This window comes from Thunnus thynnus, chromosome 3 (assembly GCF_963924715.1).
Source record: "Thunnus thynnus chromosome 3, fThuThy2.1, whole genome shotgun sequence".
Lineage (NCBI taxonomy): Eukaryota > Metazoa > Chordata > Actinopteri > Scombriformes > Scombridae > Thunnus > Thunnus thynnus.
This window is the reverse complement of record NC_089519.1, coordinates 1,235,710-1,256,882: the sequence shown is the minus strand read 5'-3', so window position 1 is coordinate 1,256,882 and position 21,173 is coordinate 1,235,710. Positions and strand designations below refer to the sequence as shown.

Here is a 21,173-nt window from a genome sequence, read left to right as displayed (position 1 = left end):
TCCAGTTTTACTGTCATTTATTGTTACGTTTTGACTTCCAGCGCAATGACAAAACACAACACAGACACATCCCAATAACTTAGTGGAGAGAAAACGTTGATGCTTTGGTTGTATGTTCTTCACTCTAGTTACCTACCGTAATGATAGAAGTACAGTACTGCACTTGCGAGCTGTACACACGTGCATTGACATTATAGTCTAAAAATACTCTATACAGTATATCCAACACCATAGAGCCATGAGGCGTTCAAAAGCAGAGGAGAGCTGCTGTCCCTCTGGTCCTTTGTCTTGAAATCAAAAAACATAAAAAGTGCCAAAAGTACATCAAACAATTTTGAAATCCTAAAATTACCACACAACATCGGAAGGACGAGCAATTAAAGTTACAGTACTCATTGAAAAATCATAACCTCATTATTCTTAAAGTCTACAATCAACAGTTATAAGTGCTTATATTGGAAGTGAGACAGGTAAGCAGCAGCATAGTGGAGTAGTTGGTTTTATACTGTAACATATACACTGAATTAAAGAGTGACCTGGACTCAGCTCCATTAATCCTCAGTCTAATTACTGTGGTGAGTTGCTAAAGAGCTTCTGAGAAGTCTGGAAACACCCACAGCAACGGGCTGGATATCCTACTCACACAGATATGTGATGTACACACACCTCGGTAACCACAGCGGCCGACTGTTACGGCGCCTTGTTGCGACACATCGCACACTGAAGCAGAGGAGAAATATCAGGTTTGTTCATGTCCAGAGGGCTGAAAACAGTCTCTGTTTGTTTACTTCACTTTACTGGTTCCTGCCAGTTCTAACGCTTTACTTTAACCTGTTTTCCTCTTTCTCTCTGTAATTAGATTCAAATTACACTTGGTCTCAGGGAATTTACAGTATCTGGGTTCAAATGTACAGAAATGACAAACTAAATGTAACTTCACTGTGTAAAGTTTGTTGTGTTTTTAAAATGGTGTGAGAGGACCGTCTGCCATGATAGATGATGTGTTTCTATTGATATTATTCTTGGTTATCATAATATTAACCATTTGTAGTTGATTAATGTCTCAACCTTTCCTCCCAGATTCCTTTACATGTTGCTTCTCATACATGTAAACAGATTAGACTGTTTAAAGGTTTGTTAAATTAACAACTGATAAAACTCTCATTTGATTTCTCCGACTTAAGACTTTTTCAAACTGGGCCACAGCAGAAAACAAAACAAATAAATAAAACAATCTTGTATTGATTCTATGTAAATGTTCGTATGACTGAACAAATAATAAAATGTGTGTAGCTACAGTATAATCGACGATATTGCTAACTCCCTTCTGTTTTTGTCTGACTGGACTGAGGGTTGATGGAGTTGTTTACTGTGTGTTTGTGGTGCTTTATGCCCCGAATCCTCTCATGTTACAGTAAAGTTCAGGAGTCTTCATCAGTGGCACTGGGGGAGCGCTCCTGAAAAAAAAAACATGTCAACAATTAGTCTTTATTCTGCAGCTTCACCTGGACCTGAGACTGATAAACTGACTGATCAATCATGGTTTACATGTGCCAGATTACTTTCAGAAAAGTGTTGCAGTTAATAAGAAAATGATGAAAAAGTTTTAATAAATACCAAACTTGCAATGTTAACAAACTGCTTTAAAAATTCTAAAATCCACATCAAAAACAAACGACTTGTTCTTCTTGACGTCACTTTTCACCAAGTTTAATTAAATTCTATTAACAGGTTTCAGAGATATCCTGCTGACTAAGAAAAAAGTCACAACAAACAAACAAGCAGGTTAGAAAACAACCTGCTCAGCAGAAATAATAAAGGACAAAGAGAAAATAGATCAGAACACGTTAAACATGTTGAATCTGCTCAAATCAAACAGGTCGAAACAAAAACTAAGCTGAGAAAGATGATAGTCACACATCCATCATTCATCCCCTTATTTAATTCATTTAAAATAAAATGACCTCACTATACAAATGTATATCTTACTCCTTAAATAAACACATTTATTTCATAACTTGTGTCTTAAACCTGTTCTTTCAACAAAAAGTCTGTCTGTGACTTTACAATCGGACTTCTCAGTTGTATCCAAACAGCTTGTAGACAGACAGGTAGACCTGTAGATACCTGCTCTTTATAGTTGTTTTAACTCTGAACTGGACTGATGAAAATCTGTTTCCAACAAAGTGATTATATCCAAAACCTGTACAGTACAGTTTACATTAGCCGGGTTGTAAAAAACAACCGAATTTTCCTTTAAACTCTTTCTTGTAAGGATGGATCGACGTGCACACACATACAAACACACACACATACAGTGGGTTACCTCTTCCTGTTCTTCCTCAGAGTCATCATCACTAACTACCGGTTTGGCTCTGGTGCGTCCTGTTCGTCTGCTGCGTCCCTTCCCTCGATCTCCAGCTTTCTCCTTCCTGCCCAGACGGATCTTTACTTTGACAGAACGAGCTGGAGACAAAAACACGCAACACAGTTACAGAATAAATAAAACTACGACTGATCTGAACCTTTCAGTAACTAACGAGGCGGCGAGAAGCTGATATGCCTGGCGGGTTGGGGGGGCGGGGCTGACCATCTCTGATTGGTCAAACACAGACACCGCGGCCTCTTCAACTGGTGTACCTCTTCATTCATAAAACAAGGAAGTACTCTAGTATGGATATTAGGACAAGGGCAGGACATTTCTAACATCTGTTAACGTTAAAAGTAAAGTTGGGGTTCGTTGTCGGCTTCCTGAGCGGCAGTGAAGAGAAGAAAACGAGCGAATGAGTGAAATAAAACTTAATTTTCTGATTCTTTCATGCTTTACGCTCTAAAGCAGAAAGAGATGATTTACTGAGTAGAGAGGCGCTCCTGATCTACCTGGTTCCTCGGATGCAGTGGAAACACAAACAGGAATGCACAACAGGGAATTTTACTTCCTGGTTTTATTCTTTTGTTCCAAAGTAGCTGGAACTTTTGGTCAAAACAGGGCCACCGCAGAAATAAATGTCAAATGCAGCTGTCTCTTCTTTGTCCCTGCTGCTGTTTCCACTTCTGCTGCTCTCTTCATACAGAAATACTTACATTCCGACTCTGATCCTTCCTCCTGCTCCTCCTCCTCTTCCTCACTCTCCTCCCCCTCGCTTTCTTCCTCCTTCTCGATCTTCTGCCTCAAACTGGTGAACACCGACTGAAGCACGATGGAGTCTTCATATATCTGCTCACATAACGTGAGAGAAAACAGCCGGATGTCATTATGGTCATCATGTAGATAAAAGAACTCACGATGATCATCACGAACCTCTACGATTAATAAAGAGAAACACTGGAAGATGTTTTCTTCCATGAACGACACAAGTCAACAAAATGATTCATTTTTCCAGGTTTCATCAAAACTGAACTGATGACATGGTAGTTATGGCTGTTTAAAGTATTGAATATACCCCAGAGTGAGATATGTATAAACTATCCTAACTGAACAGCTGTTTTTCTGTGTTAACGAGTGATGATTGTGCACAGCGGCTCTCACCAGTGATCCCTCCAGATTAAAGGTTTGAGCATTTTGGAAGAGCAGCATGACGTCTCTCTCCAGGTCACCCAGACTTCGGTAGCGGTGACTTCTAATCCTCTCCTAGAGACGGAGAGACGTGAGTTTGTACATCATGTTATATATATAAGATATGAGAGTTTTGTTTTATGTGTTCTATACTTACTGCTGCTACAGTGACTGATTTACTCACCTTGATCTTCCTGAAGTCTACAGGCTTGCGGATCAGTTCGTAGTACTCTGGAAGCTCTTTTCGAGACGGCAGCTGGATGAACACCTCGCTCAGCTGACGCCCACTGGCGCTGCAGGAGATGACATCATCAGGGTGAGAAACACATTTTCCAACATCTGAAAGATCCCAATAAAAATCTGAATTTACCGTATCAGATTTACTTTTGTTAGTTTTTTTCCATTTAAACTCTATAGAAGAGAGATGCAGGATTCTCATCTTTCAAATGCTTTACTGTTTATCTGTTTCTATTTAAATTGTAGATTTTTTTTTTTTACATTTTTGTAAAAAAGCACAACCCAACGTACAGTCTCACGCTACCAGACTGCCTCCCGACAGTCTCAGGATTTCTAAATGTGAGGTAGTTGCTTGAACGGCAACAAGAACAAACCTACGTCTCGTCACGGACACGCCTCACCAGAGATGATGCTCTCCCCTGTTCTCCTCTGTAGTGAACCACATGTCACCATCACAATATGAAGCGCCACCCTGAACACTTTGAATTCTGCAATGAAGGTTTATTTTAAACTCTGATTGTTTCCTCACAGCAACAAAAGCTGGAAGATCGTCCTCAGTGTCTAGTTGAGACTGACTTGTGACTCTACCCAACGTGAGATTCATATTTCACTCACCAGTGTGTAATGGGGTGTAATAAAGCCATTTGTGTGATATCTAATGGAAAAGTTTAGTTTTTATTGTTTGTGATTGTTTTTGAAAGTCTGAGGTTTTGCTGACAGCAGTATTAGTGATTGGTTTGTGTTTACACAAGTGAACTTAATGGTGCAGAAACATCTAGTGAAGAAGTCATTTACTGATGTAAAATATTGTAAAAATAGTAATACTGATTAGTAATACTGAGTCACCATCTTCTGTTGAGTCTCACTCGTGTGGCCATGACACTCATTACATGATACTCACTCTGTGGTGTCAGAAAGAAATCCTACTCTACCTGTAATATCTGTTAATACACACCCACGAACAGGCTGTTACATGATGTGATGATGAAGAACCTCCAGTACGTATGTGTCATTACTGCTACCTGTCTTTGTACTTGATGACAGCGTCCACAATTTTCTTCATCTTCTTGGTGAGGACGGGCGGATTGGGGGAAAGTTTCTCAGCAGGCGGTCGTCCTCTCTTTCTCTGCCTCTTTCCATCTTCATCTTTGTCTCCTCGTCCTCGTCCCCCTGAGGAAGACGAGGGGCCCGGGAGGTCCAGGTCGCGATCCCTCTTCCTCTTACGGGTCGTCTTTTTGTGACGCACCTCTTCCTCCATCTCCTCCAGTGTTCCCTCCTCTATTGCCTGCTCAAGAGAGAAACGAAGAGACTCACAAGGACGGTCGACTTCCCCCCCGGCCCGTAAAACCAACTCCTCTCTCCTTTCTGCCCTTTTCCCCGTGAAGCTAATAACCTTGAGCCACTGCTTCTCAGTCAGAGAATCGCTGTAGTCCACCTCCTTTCGCTGTCGAGAACCTCGTCCAAACATTTTCTCCTCCTCCTCCTCGCAGGTCAGCCGCTCGACCTCCGCGTCATCCTTCATAATCCAAGTGGGCAGTTCGTCCTCCTCCATCAGACGAGGTTTACGCCTCGGGTTACGGGCCTCCTCACGCCGCCGGTCCAGGTCCATACGCTGGGAGAGGGAGAGGAGGAAAACATATGAGAGATACAAAGATGTAAGGATTTTGAGTTAGGGCTGAAAATGAAGACTTGAATGGATTGTACATGTGTTTGTATGAAATGTAACTTATCTTTGGAATACAGACACTGACCATAAACTGGTCAAACTCCTCCTCGCTTCTGGCAATCATCTGGTTGACCGTCTCGTCATCTGGGACCTCATCCTCCTCCTGAATACAGCAGACACACATTGGCGAGCAGAGCATAAGAAAGCACACTCTTTAAAATTGTGTGTCGCTGGTGCACGCACACACATTCATGCGTAGACATACGTCTTGGCCCCAGACCTCGTCTTGCTCCTCGTGCTCCAAGATGGCCTGCAAGAAGGCCCTGCGCTCGTGGCTGGATGACTTCTGGTCGAACATGCCAGCCTGGATGACCTTTTGGTCCACGTTCAGTTTGTATTTAGCAGCGGCCAGGATTTTCTCCTCAACACTGTTGACCGTGCAGAGGCGCAATACACGCACCTCATTCTGCTGGCCAATACGGTGGGCTCTGTCCTGCGCTTGCAGGTCCTGGAGAGGAGTTTGGGAAGGCGAAAGAGAATTAATATCTATAGTATTGCTTTAAATATTACCCTGGGAACATTTTGCGGCTCCTATGGGTCTCACAGTGTTTATACATGTAGACCTGAATTTCCCTTTGATTTAGGAAGAAGGGGCAGATAGCAACATTCTTCTGTTACTCTCAAACAACTGGTTATGAAGTCCTGCTCTGTGAATTTTGAATCTGAGGCCTTTGGATGTGCACCCTTTGCGGTGTACTGTAGGTCTATTGTGTACAGTAAGTGTAACTGACAGCTTATATTATCACTGAAAGGTTTACTCTCTAAACTCTTTACGTATCAAATCAATGTGATCCTTTCAAATGCTGTCTTTTTTCACTTCAATAAATGTGCGTCACACCTGGTGTGGGTTCCAGTCAGAGTCAAAGATAACTACGGTGTCTGCTGACTGCAGGTTGAGGCCCAGACCTCCGGCTCTAGTGCTCAGGAGGAAGATAAAGTACTCTGACTCTGGGTCATTGAACGTCTTCAGTAACATTCCTCTGTCTTCAGCCTTTGTGGTGCCTGACAGGAAAGAGAGAGAGAAGAGATGAAAGCAGGTAAAAGAAAGAAATAAAAGTACCAAAAAAAAAAGACAGATACACAAGCAAACAGTTTTACCATCCAGACGCAGATACTTAAAGTTGCGGTAGGCGAAGTAGTCTTCCATGATGGTCATGAGTGAGGTCATCTGACAGAAGAGCAGCACTTTATGATTTGTGGCTCTCAGCTTGGGAAGGATTCGATCCAACACCTCAAACTTTCCTGATGCCCGATACAGATCAGGACTGACAGAGAGGCGGGAAGAAAACGTTACGTAATGTTTAAGTGTGGTTGTTCGTATTTATTCTAAAGAAGAATGAACACTTACCCCTGAACTATTCCACCCGAGAATCCTAAATGTTCAGAGAAGGATTCCTGCAAAAATGGTCTACATAATTATAAAAGACTATCAAAGATACTGTCATCCGTCAAACCTTATCTTGGAGACCAGATCTATCCTCAGTGGTACCTCTATCTGCTGGAACATGTAAGGATGGTTACAGATCTTCCTCAGCTGCATGATGGTGTTCATCAGCGTCTTTGTGCCTCCTTTACCCTGATAAACACAGCAAGACAAGATGTGCAGTGTGTAATCACTTCATTTTTTATTCATAGAGACTCTCTCTAATAGTAGATATTAATAAAAATCTATTTTGAGATCAAAGGACTGAACCATAAGATTAAAAATGAAACTTCAGAGAAAAAAAACATTTAATTTCAGATTCTGTTACAATTTTATATGTAAAAAAATGTTGTTGTTTTTTTTTTTTGCTGAGTTCAGTTTTAATACTAAACATCCATTTAGAATGAATTTGGTTTGGTTTATGTTTTGGTTATTAATATATTTGAGATAATGAGGTCACATGGATATGGGTTAATATAAGCATCTGTTCACCTGCATGGTGGCAGGTAGGAAAGAGAGAGAGGCTGTTTTTACCTCTGATCACTCACACTGTGATTATATTGAGTATATTTTGTGCAAGCTATAATAAGTTGATCTTTTTCATTAATAAAAGTTATTAAACATACAACATTTTTTGATATCAGCAAATCTTTTTAGTAGCGTCAATCAATCAGCAAACGAGGCCCTACTTCAGCCTGTCAGTGACTTTTTACTTTGTTTCCTGTACATAAAGGTGATGTGAGATATATGAATATAAAACAAAGACCAAACTTCCTCACTGGTTCTAAACATGTCACCTGTTATAAATCTGGAAGTGTAATGTGATTGAAGTGCCACATCTCATCTTATCCTATCATTAAAAAAATATCATGCAGCCTTACATACAAACATAAAAACACTTCCAATCGTCCTAAACCTAAAAACCAAACCTCAAACCTTCAGTGTCAAAGAGTTTATGCTCTCACCTTCTTGTCTTTCTCTGATCCATCCGTCAGCAGGACCCCCTTGGCCTGCATGTGTCTGTACAGCACCCTCTGAAGAGATGACATGTCACACTTGATCACATATTCCACCTGAAGGAGAGGAGAGACATGTTGTATTAGTGAGTACAAAAGCACACAGACATCAGCTGAGTGAAGGCTAGAAATGGACTCTACATATTGCCCGTCACATTTACCAGCTCAAATATTACAATACAAAAATACTAAAGAACCAGAAGTGCTTTAACTTGAGTACTGTTTCTCATCCATTAGGAGATCATCAGGACTAATCTGTGTTTGTGTTTGCACATGTGTTTCCTTGTTTATCTGATGTGTGTGCTGAAAGAGGTGAGCCCTGCCTTCTCTGGAAGCTGTGCCTCCACTTCCTTCTTTAATCTGCGTAACAGGAAGGGGCGGAGCACTTTGTGAAGGCGACGGATAATCAAGATAGTTTCCTCTTCATTAAGGTCAACCTGGATGAAGAGAAAGAAATTCAAAGTTATTTGGCGAGAAAGACACCTGTCATGTAAAGAATAATCAGACAAGTGACCACACAGCTGAAGTCCTCCACACCTTCTCCCCAGTCATGGCGAAAGGGGCGTTGAACCATTGCTCAAAGGTGCTGCAGCTCTTGAAGATGGTGGGCAGGAGGAAGTTGAGCAGCGCCCAGAGCTCAGGCAGTTTGTTCTGCAGCGGCGTCCCTGTCAGCAGGACCCGCCGTGGGGCCAGGTAGTGTGTGTTCAGGACCTGGGTCAGCTTACAGTGGTGGTTCTTCATACGGTGGCCCTCGTCCACGATCATGTACTTCCAACGGATCTGGTGGAGTTGAGGAGGGTAGAAGAGGACAGGAGTGGACATTTAGATAAAGCTACGTCTATACTGCCTCATTGCTCATGGCCACCCAAACCAACCAAAAACAGAAAGTGCTCATGAGGAGGATCTCTTGTCCAGTCTGTCCTTATGACCCCAGCTGGCTCGCTGCCAAGCCAAAGCCTTGACAACAATGGGGAAACTCTTGCCTGAACTACAACACCCACCTGAAAGCACAGTCAGGAAGCCTATCTGACTACATGAGTGCATAGCAGCATGATGGCAACCGAGGAGAGTGGGAGACGCAGTATACAGGCAGTGTCAGTGAGGGGCAGCACCTAGGAAAGAGCCCTGAGACGCAGCACAGGGGACAGTCAGATTGGCTGGGATGAAACACTTTTCGAGAGCTTTATGGGGTTGAGGGAGTGGGAGCCGAGAAACAAACACACACTGAAAACCTCAAGCAAAATGCTAATACCAATCAAATGATTGGTAAATACAATATAAAGTGGACGTGTGTAGAGTGACAGCATGTGTGTTTGGGAGTGTTTGTGTGTCCGTCTGCCTGCATCTGTACATCAAATCTCACCTTGGCCAGTACTTGTTTGTCCTTGATGATGTATTCATACGTGGTGAGTAAAACGTTAAACTTTCCACTACGCAGTTGTGGAACAAAGGCTCTTCTGGCAGCAGGAGACCCCTGAAAGCAAAAAAAAAAAAAGTTAGATATAAAGTTAAAAAGATAATTGGGTGGTATAACAGCAAAAACTCACCTTGTAGGACACTTTCACGACTGTTGGTGCCCATTTGTCGAACTCATACACCCAGTTAGAAAGAGTCCTGTCAATAAGAGACAGGTTATCTTTCAACAGTTAAGTTAAATCCTTTTTTCTTTACTTCTGGTGTTTTTGTGTAAATAACTGCCCAAATAAAGGAGTTCAGCTCACGAGAGGGGTACAATGATGAGGTAGGGTCCATTGAGCCGCTTGTGCTCCATGAGGTACGTGATGAGGGCGATAGTCTGAATGGTTTTTCCCAGACCCATCTCATCTGCCAGGATCCCATTCAGGTTGTTGTTGTAGAGGGAAACAAGCCACTCCAGACCTTTAATCTGGCAGACAACGGAAGGGAATTTCATGCAAGGAAGTATTTCTAACATGACTCCGTATTTACTGCAGCGTGGCGTAAGAACACGGCGTTTATGATGCCCCCAGTTGTAGTCATAATGCTCAGAATAAGCTAATGCTAGCATATTATATTTAAATAAAAAGAAATGTAAAACAGACAAATCCAGCTTGTGCATGGCAAAAACATGTCATTTCTGTTTATGGCAGCCGAAATCTTGTGAAAATAAAGCTTTCAACACAAGAATCTGAACCGGGATCCAACAAGAGCAATAAAATCTAAACGACAACCAACCGTAACAGAGATGCAGTTGGCTATGTCCTGTAAAATGTTTCTCATCAAATCACTCGTCTCTTTGCTTGTACTTGTTTACCTGATACTGTTTGAGTTGTCCATTTATCAACAAACTGGACTGTTTCTCCACCTTCTCTGTGACAGCGTGAGCCACAGCATAATAAGACTGGAGCCCTCGGGCAAACGCTGCACCGCTATACTCGTCATCCACATCCTGTTTAGCATTCCTGCAGCGGAAACATAACTGATTTTATTCAGTCATTGCATAAATACCATTTGACAGCATTTTTAGTTCTGATGGCCCTGGTTGCGACTGCATGACAGGACCATTCACAGATGTTAAAATGAATTAATTGGGTACTGAAAGAACATCAATTACGTTAATATATCAAAGTATATTCAGTTGTAGGACTTATTATACATTTCTACTCACTCAATGATGTGTCGGACATCCACCTCTGACACATCTTCACTGTCAGGGTCTGTAATCTTCTTCTTTTCCTCTACTGGAGTTGCTGAAGGCTGAGGCTCCTCTTCTTCCTCCTGCCACACAGCAGGTTTAACAGCTTGTCAGTTAAAAAAAGACGTTGCTTCTTCTCCCATTGGAATAGTGAATATGAAACTGGTTTCAAGCATGTCTTACAAAACAACGCACCTCCTCCTCTTCTTCCTCTTCGCTGTCTTCACTGTCTGAGCGGGGAGCCACCTCATAACTGGAAATACATACATGGACACTCAAACCTCCTCACAAATAACTTGCATCTTAATATTATGTGTACAAGTCAACCTCATGCACCTATTCCTCATTCTTATTTCAGCCAAACACACAGAGCCAATAAAGTGAATTTAAACACTTAATGAGACAAGACTAAAAGCCTGTAGCCTTGCTAGTTTCCTTATGAAGCTGTAGTATTCATAACATACAAATAAAGCTTTTGAATGGCTGAAAAATGGAGGGAAATTTTTGCTATTTTTAGATCCACTAGTAGTGGAAAATATAAGTTCGGTAAAAATTGTGTTTTCACCTTCAATTTTTTAACATACATGCTACAGCTACACACTAACATTAGCATGTAAAATGTAGAATGTTGGCATTTTATCATCTTAATGTTAGCTGAACATGCTAATGTTTAGCAATGTAATGTTTTATGTTTTAATCAACGTTCGTTGATTAGGATGGGAGAATTGAGATTTCCATGTTTTTATGGATGAATGAATTTAGCGTGTTTACTGGAAGCATAATGTCCAAACATGTAGTTGGTTCATTTTAACTCTGTTAGCATGTAAGCCTGATAACATGAGAATGTTAGCATGCGAGTTTCCTTATGTACTTCAGGTGTACTTCGTTAGCCTACGTAGTCTCAGCTGAGTTTTGAAGTGAATGCCAATAATGCATGTTAACATGCACACAATAAGCAACTAACATACACGTTAACAGCTACTGGACATTAGTTACACACTAACATTTAGCATAAATGTAGAATATTGGCATTTTATCATCTTAATGTTAGCTGAACATGCTAATGTTTAGCAATGTAATGTTTTGTAATCTTTTAATCAGCGTTGGCTGATTAGCATAGGGAAACTGTAATTTCTGTGTTTTTATCGATGAATAAATTGAACCTTTGTTCAGGTATACTTTGTTAGCTGTACTTACACTCAGCTGTGCTTTGAAGTGAAAGCATAATAACATGTAACTTAGCTACATGTTAGCCAACATGCATGTTAACATCTACTGGACATTACACGCTGACATTTAGCATGTAAGCTAATATATGCAGATTATTGGCATTTTGCTGTATTAACGTTAGCAAGTTCACATGCTGTTTAGGATGTTTACGATTAACATGATAATATTCAAACATTAGCGTGTATGTAACATTCATCTCAACATGAAGTTCTTTTGTACGGTCATGAACCAAAGTAATGGATAAACTTAGTGGCACTAGATGAAAGTCAGATCAGACAGTTAGGATTCATCCTCCGGGGACCATGAATGTCTGAACCAAACTTCATGGCAAACCATCCGATATTAGGTCAAGATGAAGAATTTCAAATTTTCAGCCTGGAATTTGGACCAACAGGCCAACACCGACACGCCAACAGCTTGTCTTGAAACACACATGCACAGACATTCACTCTTCCTCTCTCCAGCCAGTCTCACCCAGGGTTCATCTCCAGCCAGGTCTCCAGCTGTCCAGCTTTAGGAGCGTCCACCCCTGTCAGGATGTTTCCACTGTCCACATGGATGACCTTCACAGGCAGGTCACTCATCTGACTTGTCTCATCCAAAGGCTGCGGGGGGGGAGTCCCAAGTTAGCTTTCGGATTGAGCTAGTTTGATTAGACTGGATTTAAATGATGGCTAATGGAAATGGGAGAAAGCTTCGAATAGTTAGCAACCAAAATCATTCATTTCCAAATCTGGCTGATTGCAGAGGTTAATTTTTACATCAGTGGTGATAATGCTGCTGCTGACTGACCAATTTAACAAACAAATAGCATCAAGCAGGTATGCAATTATTCATCTTTACACCACTAAAAATTGTAATTTTCTCTTCAGGGTTTTGTCTGACTGTTTATCATACCGTCACTTGTGCATTACTTAATTGTTTTCATACACACTCATGGTTGCCTTGGGCTGTAGCCAGTGGCTTTTAAGTCTGGTCAACTGTTGCAGATTGCCAGTGTTTTGAGATATGTACTGTATATCTACATATATTTTTTAATCTCTTTATTGAGTTGTCAGCAGAAAGCAGTTCAATCTAACAAAGAGAAGATATACAGTGTCTGTAGAACAACAACTACCCACTCCAAGCTGGTAATGGCCACAAAAAGAAAAAGGTAAATATGAAAACATATAAATAAGTAATAAACACACAGATAAGTAAATAAATAACTTGGATATGTATATATGGTAGATGCTGATTTTTGTTATTGTTGCTTTATGCCTGATGATGATCTGATTAAACAAAATGTACAAAGTGTGCAATTTCTACTTTTTGCCATGACAACACAAGAAAGCAAAAACCCACTTCATGAAGCTTTGTGTGAAATTTGATCTACACGATGTTTGAAGTGAGGTCTCTATGGAGACCACAGACAGCAACAAAACAAAGATTCAGGTTTGCATTGTGGACCCACCAGTGACCATAAACAGCTGCTCCATCTACCTCTTCCTTATTGGAATAGATATACATGAATCTTTAATGTTTCTAAAGTTCAACAATCACTACAGCTGCAGCATCTGCTCACCTCTCCATCAGGCCCCAAGGCAGGAGTCTGTCCCTCAGCGCTCTCCAACTGCAAGACAGGAGGAGATCGACCAATCACAACCGAACTCACACAGTCATCGATGCACCAAAGCAGCATAGCAACATATGATCAGAGACAAAGTTCACTTATACTGTAGCTAAGTGCATAAGTCAGACTTTCAAGTATTGCTAGTGCTGCTGTTTTACACACCTTCTTCTTTTTTTTCTTCTTCTTCTTCTTCTCCTTGAGCGCCTGTGCAGCTTTGTGAGCTCTGACCAGCTCAGTGAGGTTGGCGACGTACTCATCAGTTTGCTGCAGGAGGTAGGCCAGACGCTTGTCCTTCTTCTGGTCGATCAGCTTACGGTAGCCCTCCTCATCCTCCGCCTGGGAAGACAGACACATATACACTGTGTGTGTGTGTAGGGAGGTGTGTATATTTGTGAGTGTGTAATATGCATGCTTGTGTAACTGTGTCTGTGTGGAAGCATTGTAGTTTCTTCTCACCATAAGCCTCCTCATTCTCTCTTTCTCAATACGCTCATTCTCCTTCTTCTGCTCCCGTTCGGTGTTGGCATGGTAGGTTGCCACAGCTTTGGTCAATTTCTGAATTTTGCCTGTGATGGACCGGTGGTACTCTTTGAAGTCTTTGGCATGCTGAAGGATGCTGTTAAGATACTCCTAAAATTTGAGTGGGAGGACAGAGAAAAGAGGAGTCAATCAAAAGTAATTTTTATTCACATGATCATAAGGAACTTCACGGCTACATTTATCCTCTACCTGATGTTTCTGCCTGCGTTTGCGCTCTTGCTCAATCTTCTGCTGTTTCTCCAGCTTCTCTGTGATGCGGGCTTCTCGCAGACTCTGGCGCTTGCTTCGCTTGTAGGCCTTGGCATCAAGGGCAGTCTCTAGAGCCGTGTCACGACGCATACACACCACCACCTCCTGACGCAGCTGTGGATAGTGGCGCACACAGACAATAATGTCAACATGGACTCATCATTAACACACCACCACCATAAAAAACACACATACAGAAGTTGTTGTGGTCTTTCATTCACAGTAACTAGCAAAGTTTCAATGTGTAGCACACACCTGTCTCTGAAAGTTAAGTAGTCGGAGAGCTTTGAGCTCAATAGTAGCTTTGGTACGTAAATCACCAGCCAGAGAGCCCGGCAGGTTCTCCAGTTCAGCAATACGATGAGTGATACGAGCCTGTAACCTGCAAGAGCAGACAGTAATGAGTTACAGCTATTTCTTATACACTGTTCTGTTCATACTTTAAGATATCAAATAACTTCAAATAACTTTAACCTACTCATCAAGTCAGAAAAACGACATGAGATGAAGGAAGCTGTGCCGCTGGTGTACCTGTATTCCCTCTCCTGCAGTATCTCCACTGGGTCGAGGCCGCAGGGTTTCTGAATCGGGGTAATGCGGTTCTGCTTGGCATGGTAAGGCATCATGGGAGTAGGTTGTGCCGGCTGGCCGGGGGACTGGGTCTGTGGAGGCATTACTGGGGAGGCGGCGGGGGGAACCGAGGGGGGAGCGGGAGACGGTCGGCCAGTGGGCTGAGGGGGGATCAGCTTTTGGGGAGCGTTGGAGGGAGCTGCTGCATTCACCATGGGACCTGGAGGGCAGTGAGGGAATGAAGATGAGAGGGTCGATCCCATCACGATGGCGTTACAGTTAAGATTCAAACTGATATGTGTTGAAGTGGCTGACGTATTACTGACTCAATGTCTTTAAGGTTACAATCATTATTTTCATTATCGATTATTTGTTTTGTCTTTAAAGTGTTATAATTTCAAACAGCAAAAGGTCACATAATCAAATTGCTTGTTTTATTCAACCTACAGTTCAAAACTCAAAGATATCCAATTTACTATCATATATGACAAAGAAAAGTATAAAATCTTCACATTTAAAAAGCTGCATCAAGTGAATATTTAGCATTTTTGCTTGAAAAATAACTCAAAGCTATTGATTAATAATCAAAATAGTTGGTAATTAATTTTGTTTATTGAAAAATTGATTAATTAATCGTTGCAGATCTAAATGTGTTTCTCCTAGATTTTCTTCTCTTGATAAAGTCGTGAAGAAACCAAAGAACTCCACACACTGTTGATCACTTGTAATCACTTTTTTAATGTTAATAAAGTCAGTGTGTGAGGTTCTTTGGTTTCTTCACACTCAGGAGTTTTTGATCCTGTGCACCTGTCAGTAAGAACTTCTGGTGTGAAGACTTTTGTCATAACTGATATCTGTTCTTGATGGGATGAAAAATCCTCTTAACATTTAGACAACAGAAAACTAAAACACTCCCCTGAACCCTGAAATCTTCTGCTGCATGAAATAGTTTTCTTGGAGCAGATATCTGGACAAATACTGGACAGCAGAATAAATATATATATATAAATATATCAGTCTGCAGGCTTCAGTACGGAAGCCAAGAACAGCCATGCTTGCACTTATTTTTTTAACGCAGTTATCTTGAGATCATGAGTTGATTATTTCTATCGACGAGATAATCAACTCGTTATCACAAGAAAACCAAAGGTCGTTTCCTATTATTACTTATAATGTTTATAAGAGATCAGGAGTGGCGTGCCAACAGTAGTGATGAACGAAACAAAGCTTTCTGAAGCAGTGAATCATATGAAGCAACTGTGTTGAAAATGGTTCACTATTTCTAAGCACTGATACAGTCAAAATGGCAACATCTACTGGGCAACTTTGACATTGCTTTTATTTGTAAGGATTCAGGACAAGACGTCATGAAATTGGAAAAATATATGTAAACTCCCCGCTGTCGTCTGTCATATTTTATTCAATAAAGTTTATTTACCAAAAACTGTCTCAGTGCGTAGATGTAAAAATATACAGTATATGTTAATAAGGCTTATAGTAAACCCTTCCTACTACTACTTTTAAATCTCTTTGATGAATAAGGATGAATCCTCCCTGACGGTCACGACAGGATCAAATGCACCAGACGCTCCATAATTATCCCATGATCACGAGAAAACAAGTCATTATCTGATTAACTTGAGAATTTGGCCTTTTGTTTTCTCAAGATGAGATAAATTAACCCCTTATGACAAGAAAACAAACTTTTTTAAAAGTTGTTATCTCAAGATCACAAGTTAATTATCTTGTGATCTCGAGATGACAACATTAAAAAAATAATTGCAAGCCCGGCTGCTCTCGGCTTCCGTACTTCAGATTATCTTTATCATTACGGTATTTTGGCCCAGCGTCTAATAGGAAAACACTAAAGCCAAAAACTCATACTGTAATCCAGAAAATCAAGAATTATGACTGTAATTAAAAGCTTAAATTGGCCTCATATATCAGCAAACAAACATAATATTCTGATCCTATTAACTGAATAAGTGTATTAACCGAATCAGGGATTTTAAGTGCAATTTATATCGACATACCAGATCTCACTCAGCCCCTCTTCTTCTAACATCCTCGGCAGGCATCAACAAAGACACTTAAACTAATTCAATAGCAAGAGAGGCTGACGTGTCCATGAGGTCTGAGAGCAGCAGCAAATACCTTCAGGCCAGGACTTGGGGGGTCCGTTAGGGTTTTGTCCTTGCATCCCAGCTGGGGTCCCTGATGGGCCTGGTGGAGGCATATTGGGTCCCATCATTCCTAGAGAAACAAAACAGTACCGATGCTCTAAAGTACAATCACACATTTATAACATTGTTCTTTATAATCTGAGAAGACGACTGTGGGAAATTTGCAGCTACAAGCAGAGATTCATTGTTACACACAAATATAAATTTGACCCCTAATAATTACCCATCAGACCGTAGAAGAGGCTTGTTATCATACCAGACATTCCCCATACACTCCTCACCGTGAGCTCTGCTGTAGCCTGAGCCCATTGGTCCTGGTCCTGGTCCTGCTGGTCCACCTCCTGGCCCGCCTCCAACTCCAGGAGCCAGGCTTGGCATGGACTGCTGCTGCTGCATCCCAGGCATGGGCCTCTTCCCTTGGACAGCCATCTGGAGGTGGTCTGGCAGGGGCTGTCCCCGGGCCAGCATCTTATAGGCCATAATCTGAGCTCTGAGTTGGTGCAGTTGGTTCTGGTTGAAGGGAGTAGGGCCACCAGGGCCGCCAGGACCTCCGGGGCCGTTCGGGCCACCGGATTCAAGGCCAGATCCAAGGCCAGATCCAAGGCTGGAACCGAGGCCAGATCCAAGGCTGGAGACACTGGATCCAAGACTGGGTCCAGGGCTAGGGCCTGGGCCAGAGCTACCTGGAGGGCCGGGGCGGTTGTTGGGACCCAGCGTGTGCTGGTCTCCACTGGGGCCATCTAGAGGCGTAGAGGCAGAGCCGGGGCCACCAGAGGAGGAGGAAGAAGAGGATGATGGCATAAGAGGACCGGAGGGGGGACCATTTGAAGGGACTGGGCTTGAGTGGTCAGAGCCGCCTAACGGAGAGTGGTACCCTGGAGGACACAGACAGGTAGATGTGAGGAGGAGAACACAGCAGTGAGTGATGGCGTGGGCTGGTAGGAAGGAACCTCATCACAGCTTAACTGAACTTTGTAAAACCACCAAGATCCATCAGCCTGTTTATCCACAGCTCCTTACAGACATCTGACGACTTCATCATCTTAAAATAAGAAAATGTGTCACTTCTCCATCTTAGTCTCTCTTTTAATTAAACGGCTTCTCTAATCAAGTCTAATTCTGTGTGCACAACAATACACAAGCCTAAAGATGACATTCCTTATTGATTAATGTATTTCATGAGGGTGTTATTCAGCAGGACTGAACTATAAAAAACAAAAGCAGTATCAACAAGTACTGAAACATTAAAACTAAACTAAAAGCATCAGAGCACTGGTTACTATTTCAATCCTCGTATAATGTTCCAATAATATTCTATATCTATATCTATCTATCTTTAACCTATCCAGTAGGGCTCAGTGATTTCACAAATATTCCTAAAGTAACTTACGATGCTTCTCTGTTTTCATATTTTGTGACTTTGCTTTATTTTTAATTTATCATATCATATAGTAACATATGTTCTTTTGCAGCTACTTATCAGCGGTTTATCATATTTTTCTGATATGAGTATAATATTATAGGTAATGTCAGTCCAGAGGCTCCTAAGATAACAGGGAGGATATTTTCTGCCAGCTGTCTGTCACAGGTGCTGTTGTAACAATAAAAATTGTCTAATCATCACAGCCTGTTATTTTTTTTTACCGCTGAGCGTGTCTGACAGTCTCATTTGATTTCCTGCATCTCGTCCTTACAGCATGCTGAGTGCAGAGGTCGGGCTACATGTTGCCACCTGACTGCTAACACTGCATCTGTTTTTCAAAAGCTGCGGCACTATTTGATGTTCAGTGTTCGAGTCTAAAAGAGTTTGTGTTTACTGTCTCAAGTCTCATTGCTCATTTCGTATCTTGCGACAGCAGAGATCCTCTCTGTGAGCCCGCCAGGCCACATGACCACACCCCTACAGATGAGTCATCATCACACTCACAAGCACACACCTTATCCTACCTACAGATTGCTTAAACTAAGTCTACGTGCCATGCCTACCTTGCGAGTGCTGGTCCAGAGGACTGGGTGGGGGGCCCATACCACTGTGTCCGCCCTGTCTCATAGACAGTGACTTCATCTGACTGAAGCGGCTCTCCTCACTCATGCTCTTCTCGTGCATGCCCTCCATCGGCTGTGGGGGAAAAAATCAAACAGTGTGAAGGTGAAACCATGTGGGAAAATTAGGTAGTTAAAACAGCAATACAGATCTGTTGAGTAGAGACAAAATAAAACAGTAATAATATTAAATGTAAAGAGTTGTTACTGTAGATAAAGAAGATTCAATAAGAGTATGTCTGGGTTTCTAACATTTATAGAGCTGCAGCTAAATCAGTTAGAAAGTTCCTCTGCTTATTAGATTAAAAAAAATGATAGAAAATGGTAAAGGAGAGAGAGAATATGAAAAGACTTAAAAATATATACAACAAATTGTTCTGTAAAAATGAGCACTATAGAAAAATACATATATAATGTATAAATTAATTGGCTAAATCACTGGAACAATAAGAATAAGATTACTGTTTAATATATGGATTAATATTTGTGTCACATGTCTATCATGAAATTGTTGTACAATAATAATAATAATAATAATGATGATAATAATAATAATGCACTTTATTCATATCATATTTTTCTTAACAACGTTACAAAGTGTTTGACTGAGAAAAAAACAATGGAATAATAATAATAAAAAAAAAACGAGATCATCAAACACAGAAGGTTAAAAAGTTACAAACAGGAGAGAATATAAAACTCCCAGAATGAAGAGATAACACAAGAAACATCACATTTATGTAAAAGCTTTCTCATAGAGTAATGTTTTAAGACAATATGTTATGTTATTGTATATTATAATATGTATCCTGTCTAATCTCAGTGGGCAGACTGTTCCAAAGGCTCGGTCACCTTTTGTCACCAACCCGAGAATAATAAAGAGTACAAGATAGTTGTAATACTTTTAAGTAAACGAGTAAAATAATAAGATAATGAAAACCGCAGATTAAAATATATGAATGTGAAGTTATTTGAAGTTCTAATGTTTTACTGTGATGTCTGCTCTACAGTTTGTACCATTTCTATGTGGATGTGTTGTTTCAAAGCCTTTATCTGCTTAAATAAGACAAGAATTGGTTGTTATGGCTTTAAAAATAATTGCTGACACTCTGCTTCCTAAAGGACTGGAATGATCAAACTCCAGAAGTCGTGGCGGTGAGTGTCGGCGGGACTGTTGGTGTTTGAATGTCCTTACTTTGTGCAGAGGGTGCAAGCTGTCCTGGCCGTATCCAGAGGGCCCTGGCTGGGAGTGTCCAGAGGAAGGGGGGCCCGGGCTGGGGCCCATCATACTATGAGAGGAGCCTGGGGAGGGACCAGGGCTGGGGCCCAGCATGGCCCCAGGGGAGGGACCCGGGCCAGGGGAAGGACCTGGGCGAGGGGTGCCTCCCATGGGGGGATCTGGCGTCGACATCGCCCAGGATCTCCTGCTCCTGGTTGAGCAGCAGGGACCTGAGAGAGGCGGAGGAGAGAAGGTGTGAAGGAGTGGCAGAGAGGAGGAAAATGATCTATGCAAAACTCAGAGGGATGGCAATGCAATATGCAAAAGTTAATCATCTCAATAAGCATTTAATTAGTGTTTTAATCAGACAAAATCCTTAAAAAAATGTCTTGACAGTGATGCTGTATGTCTGCCTTCAACTATGCTGCTCTAATAACTGAAGTGGGTGCACAATCTTTGCAGGATGAGTGAATTTTGTCCAACGCCTATCAGATGTAGTCTTCATTCTCCTGCTGCGCTGCACCAAATCACCCGTTGCGTGGATGTGCAATGACAGCTGCACGGTCCACCACCGGAACTGAACACGGGGAAATACAGTAAATTATGCACATGAGCCTATGCTGCTGGCAATTTCCCCTATCAGACCATGAAAGGGTGCTTCGTTAAATATAAAAAAGGGGAATGGCGGACTGTGCTTGTGCGACTGACCTACCCGCATCAACAGGACAGGAAGTCCCTGGTGAATTTCTGCGCTCTCGAGTTGATTTTTGGGGAGATAAAAGAAGACGCAGCAGTTGTCGCAATTAAGTCTACTCACCCTCTTTATAATCTGCCTTCAAGCGTTGATTTGTTTCACCGACGTGGCTCGAGCGCCCCCCTCCACCGCTGCTATGACCGAATGTCTAGTCACGGCTGT

At 41.7% G+C, this 21,173-nt stretch overlaps 1 protein-coding gene across 7 annotated transcripts; it reads right to left on the bottom strand.

Moving 5' to 3' along the window:
- On the bottom strand, window positions 1-21,173 carry LOC137174125 (transcription activator BRG1). 7 transcript variants are annotated; one of them, XM_067579236.1, is made up of 34 exons: window positions 21,075-21,173; window positions 20,234-20,487; window positions 18,982-19,114; window positions 17,277-17,870; window positions 16,967-17,065; window positions 14,774-15,032; window positions 14,498-14,624; window positions 14,183-14,356; window positions 13,910-14,083; window positions 13,616-13,789; window positions 13,406-13,453; window positions 12,316-12,446; window positions 10,795-10,864; window positions 10,585-10,694; window positions 10,231-10,378; window positions 9,680-9,843; window positions 9,506-9,572; window positions 9,322-9,432; window positions 8,496-8,738; window positions 8,282-8,395; window positions 7,908-8,015; window positions 7,009-7,095; window positions 6,868-6,914; window positions 6,618-6,784; window positions 6,358-6,521; window positions 5,707-5,967; window positions 5,545-5,622; window positions 5,187-5,405; window positions 4,816-5,078; window positions 3,741-3,849; window positions 3,530-3,631; window positions 3,085-3,220; window positions 2,327-2,466; window positions 1-1,457 (listed from the first exon to the last, which is right to left on the bottom strand). In XM_067579236.1, the coding sequence occupies exons 2-34, from the start codon at window positions 20,447-20,449 to the stop codon at window positions 1,422-1,424; spliced, it is 5,073 nt and encodes a 1,690-aa protein (XP_067435337.1). In that variant the 5' UTR covers window positions 20,450-20,487; window positions 21,075-21,173; the 3' UTR covers window positions 1-1,421. The 7 variants fall into 7 exon arrangements, with proteins under 7 accessions (XP_067435337.1, XP_067435347.1, XP_067435357.1 ...); XM_067579246.1 differs by having other exon boundaries at window positions 5,725-5,967; XM_067579256.1 differs by having other exon boundaries at window positions 5,740-5,967; window positions 10,807-10,864.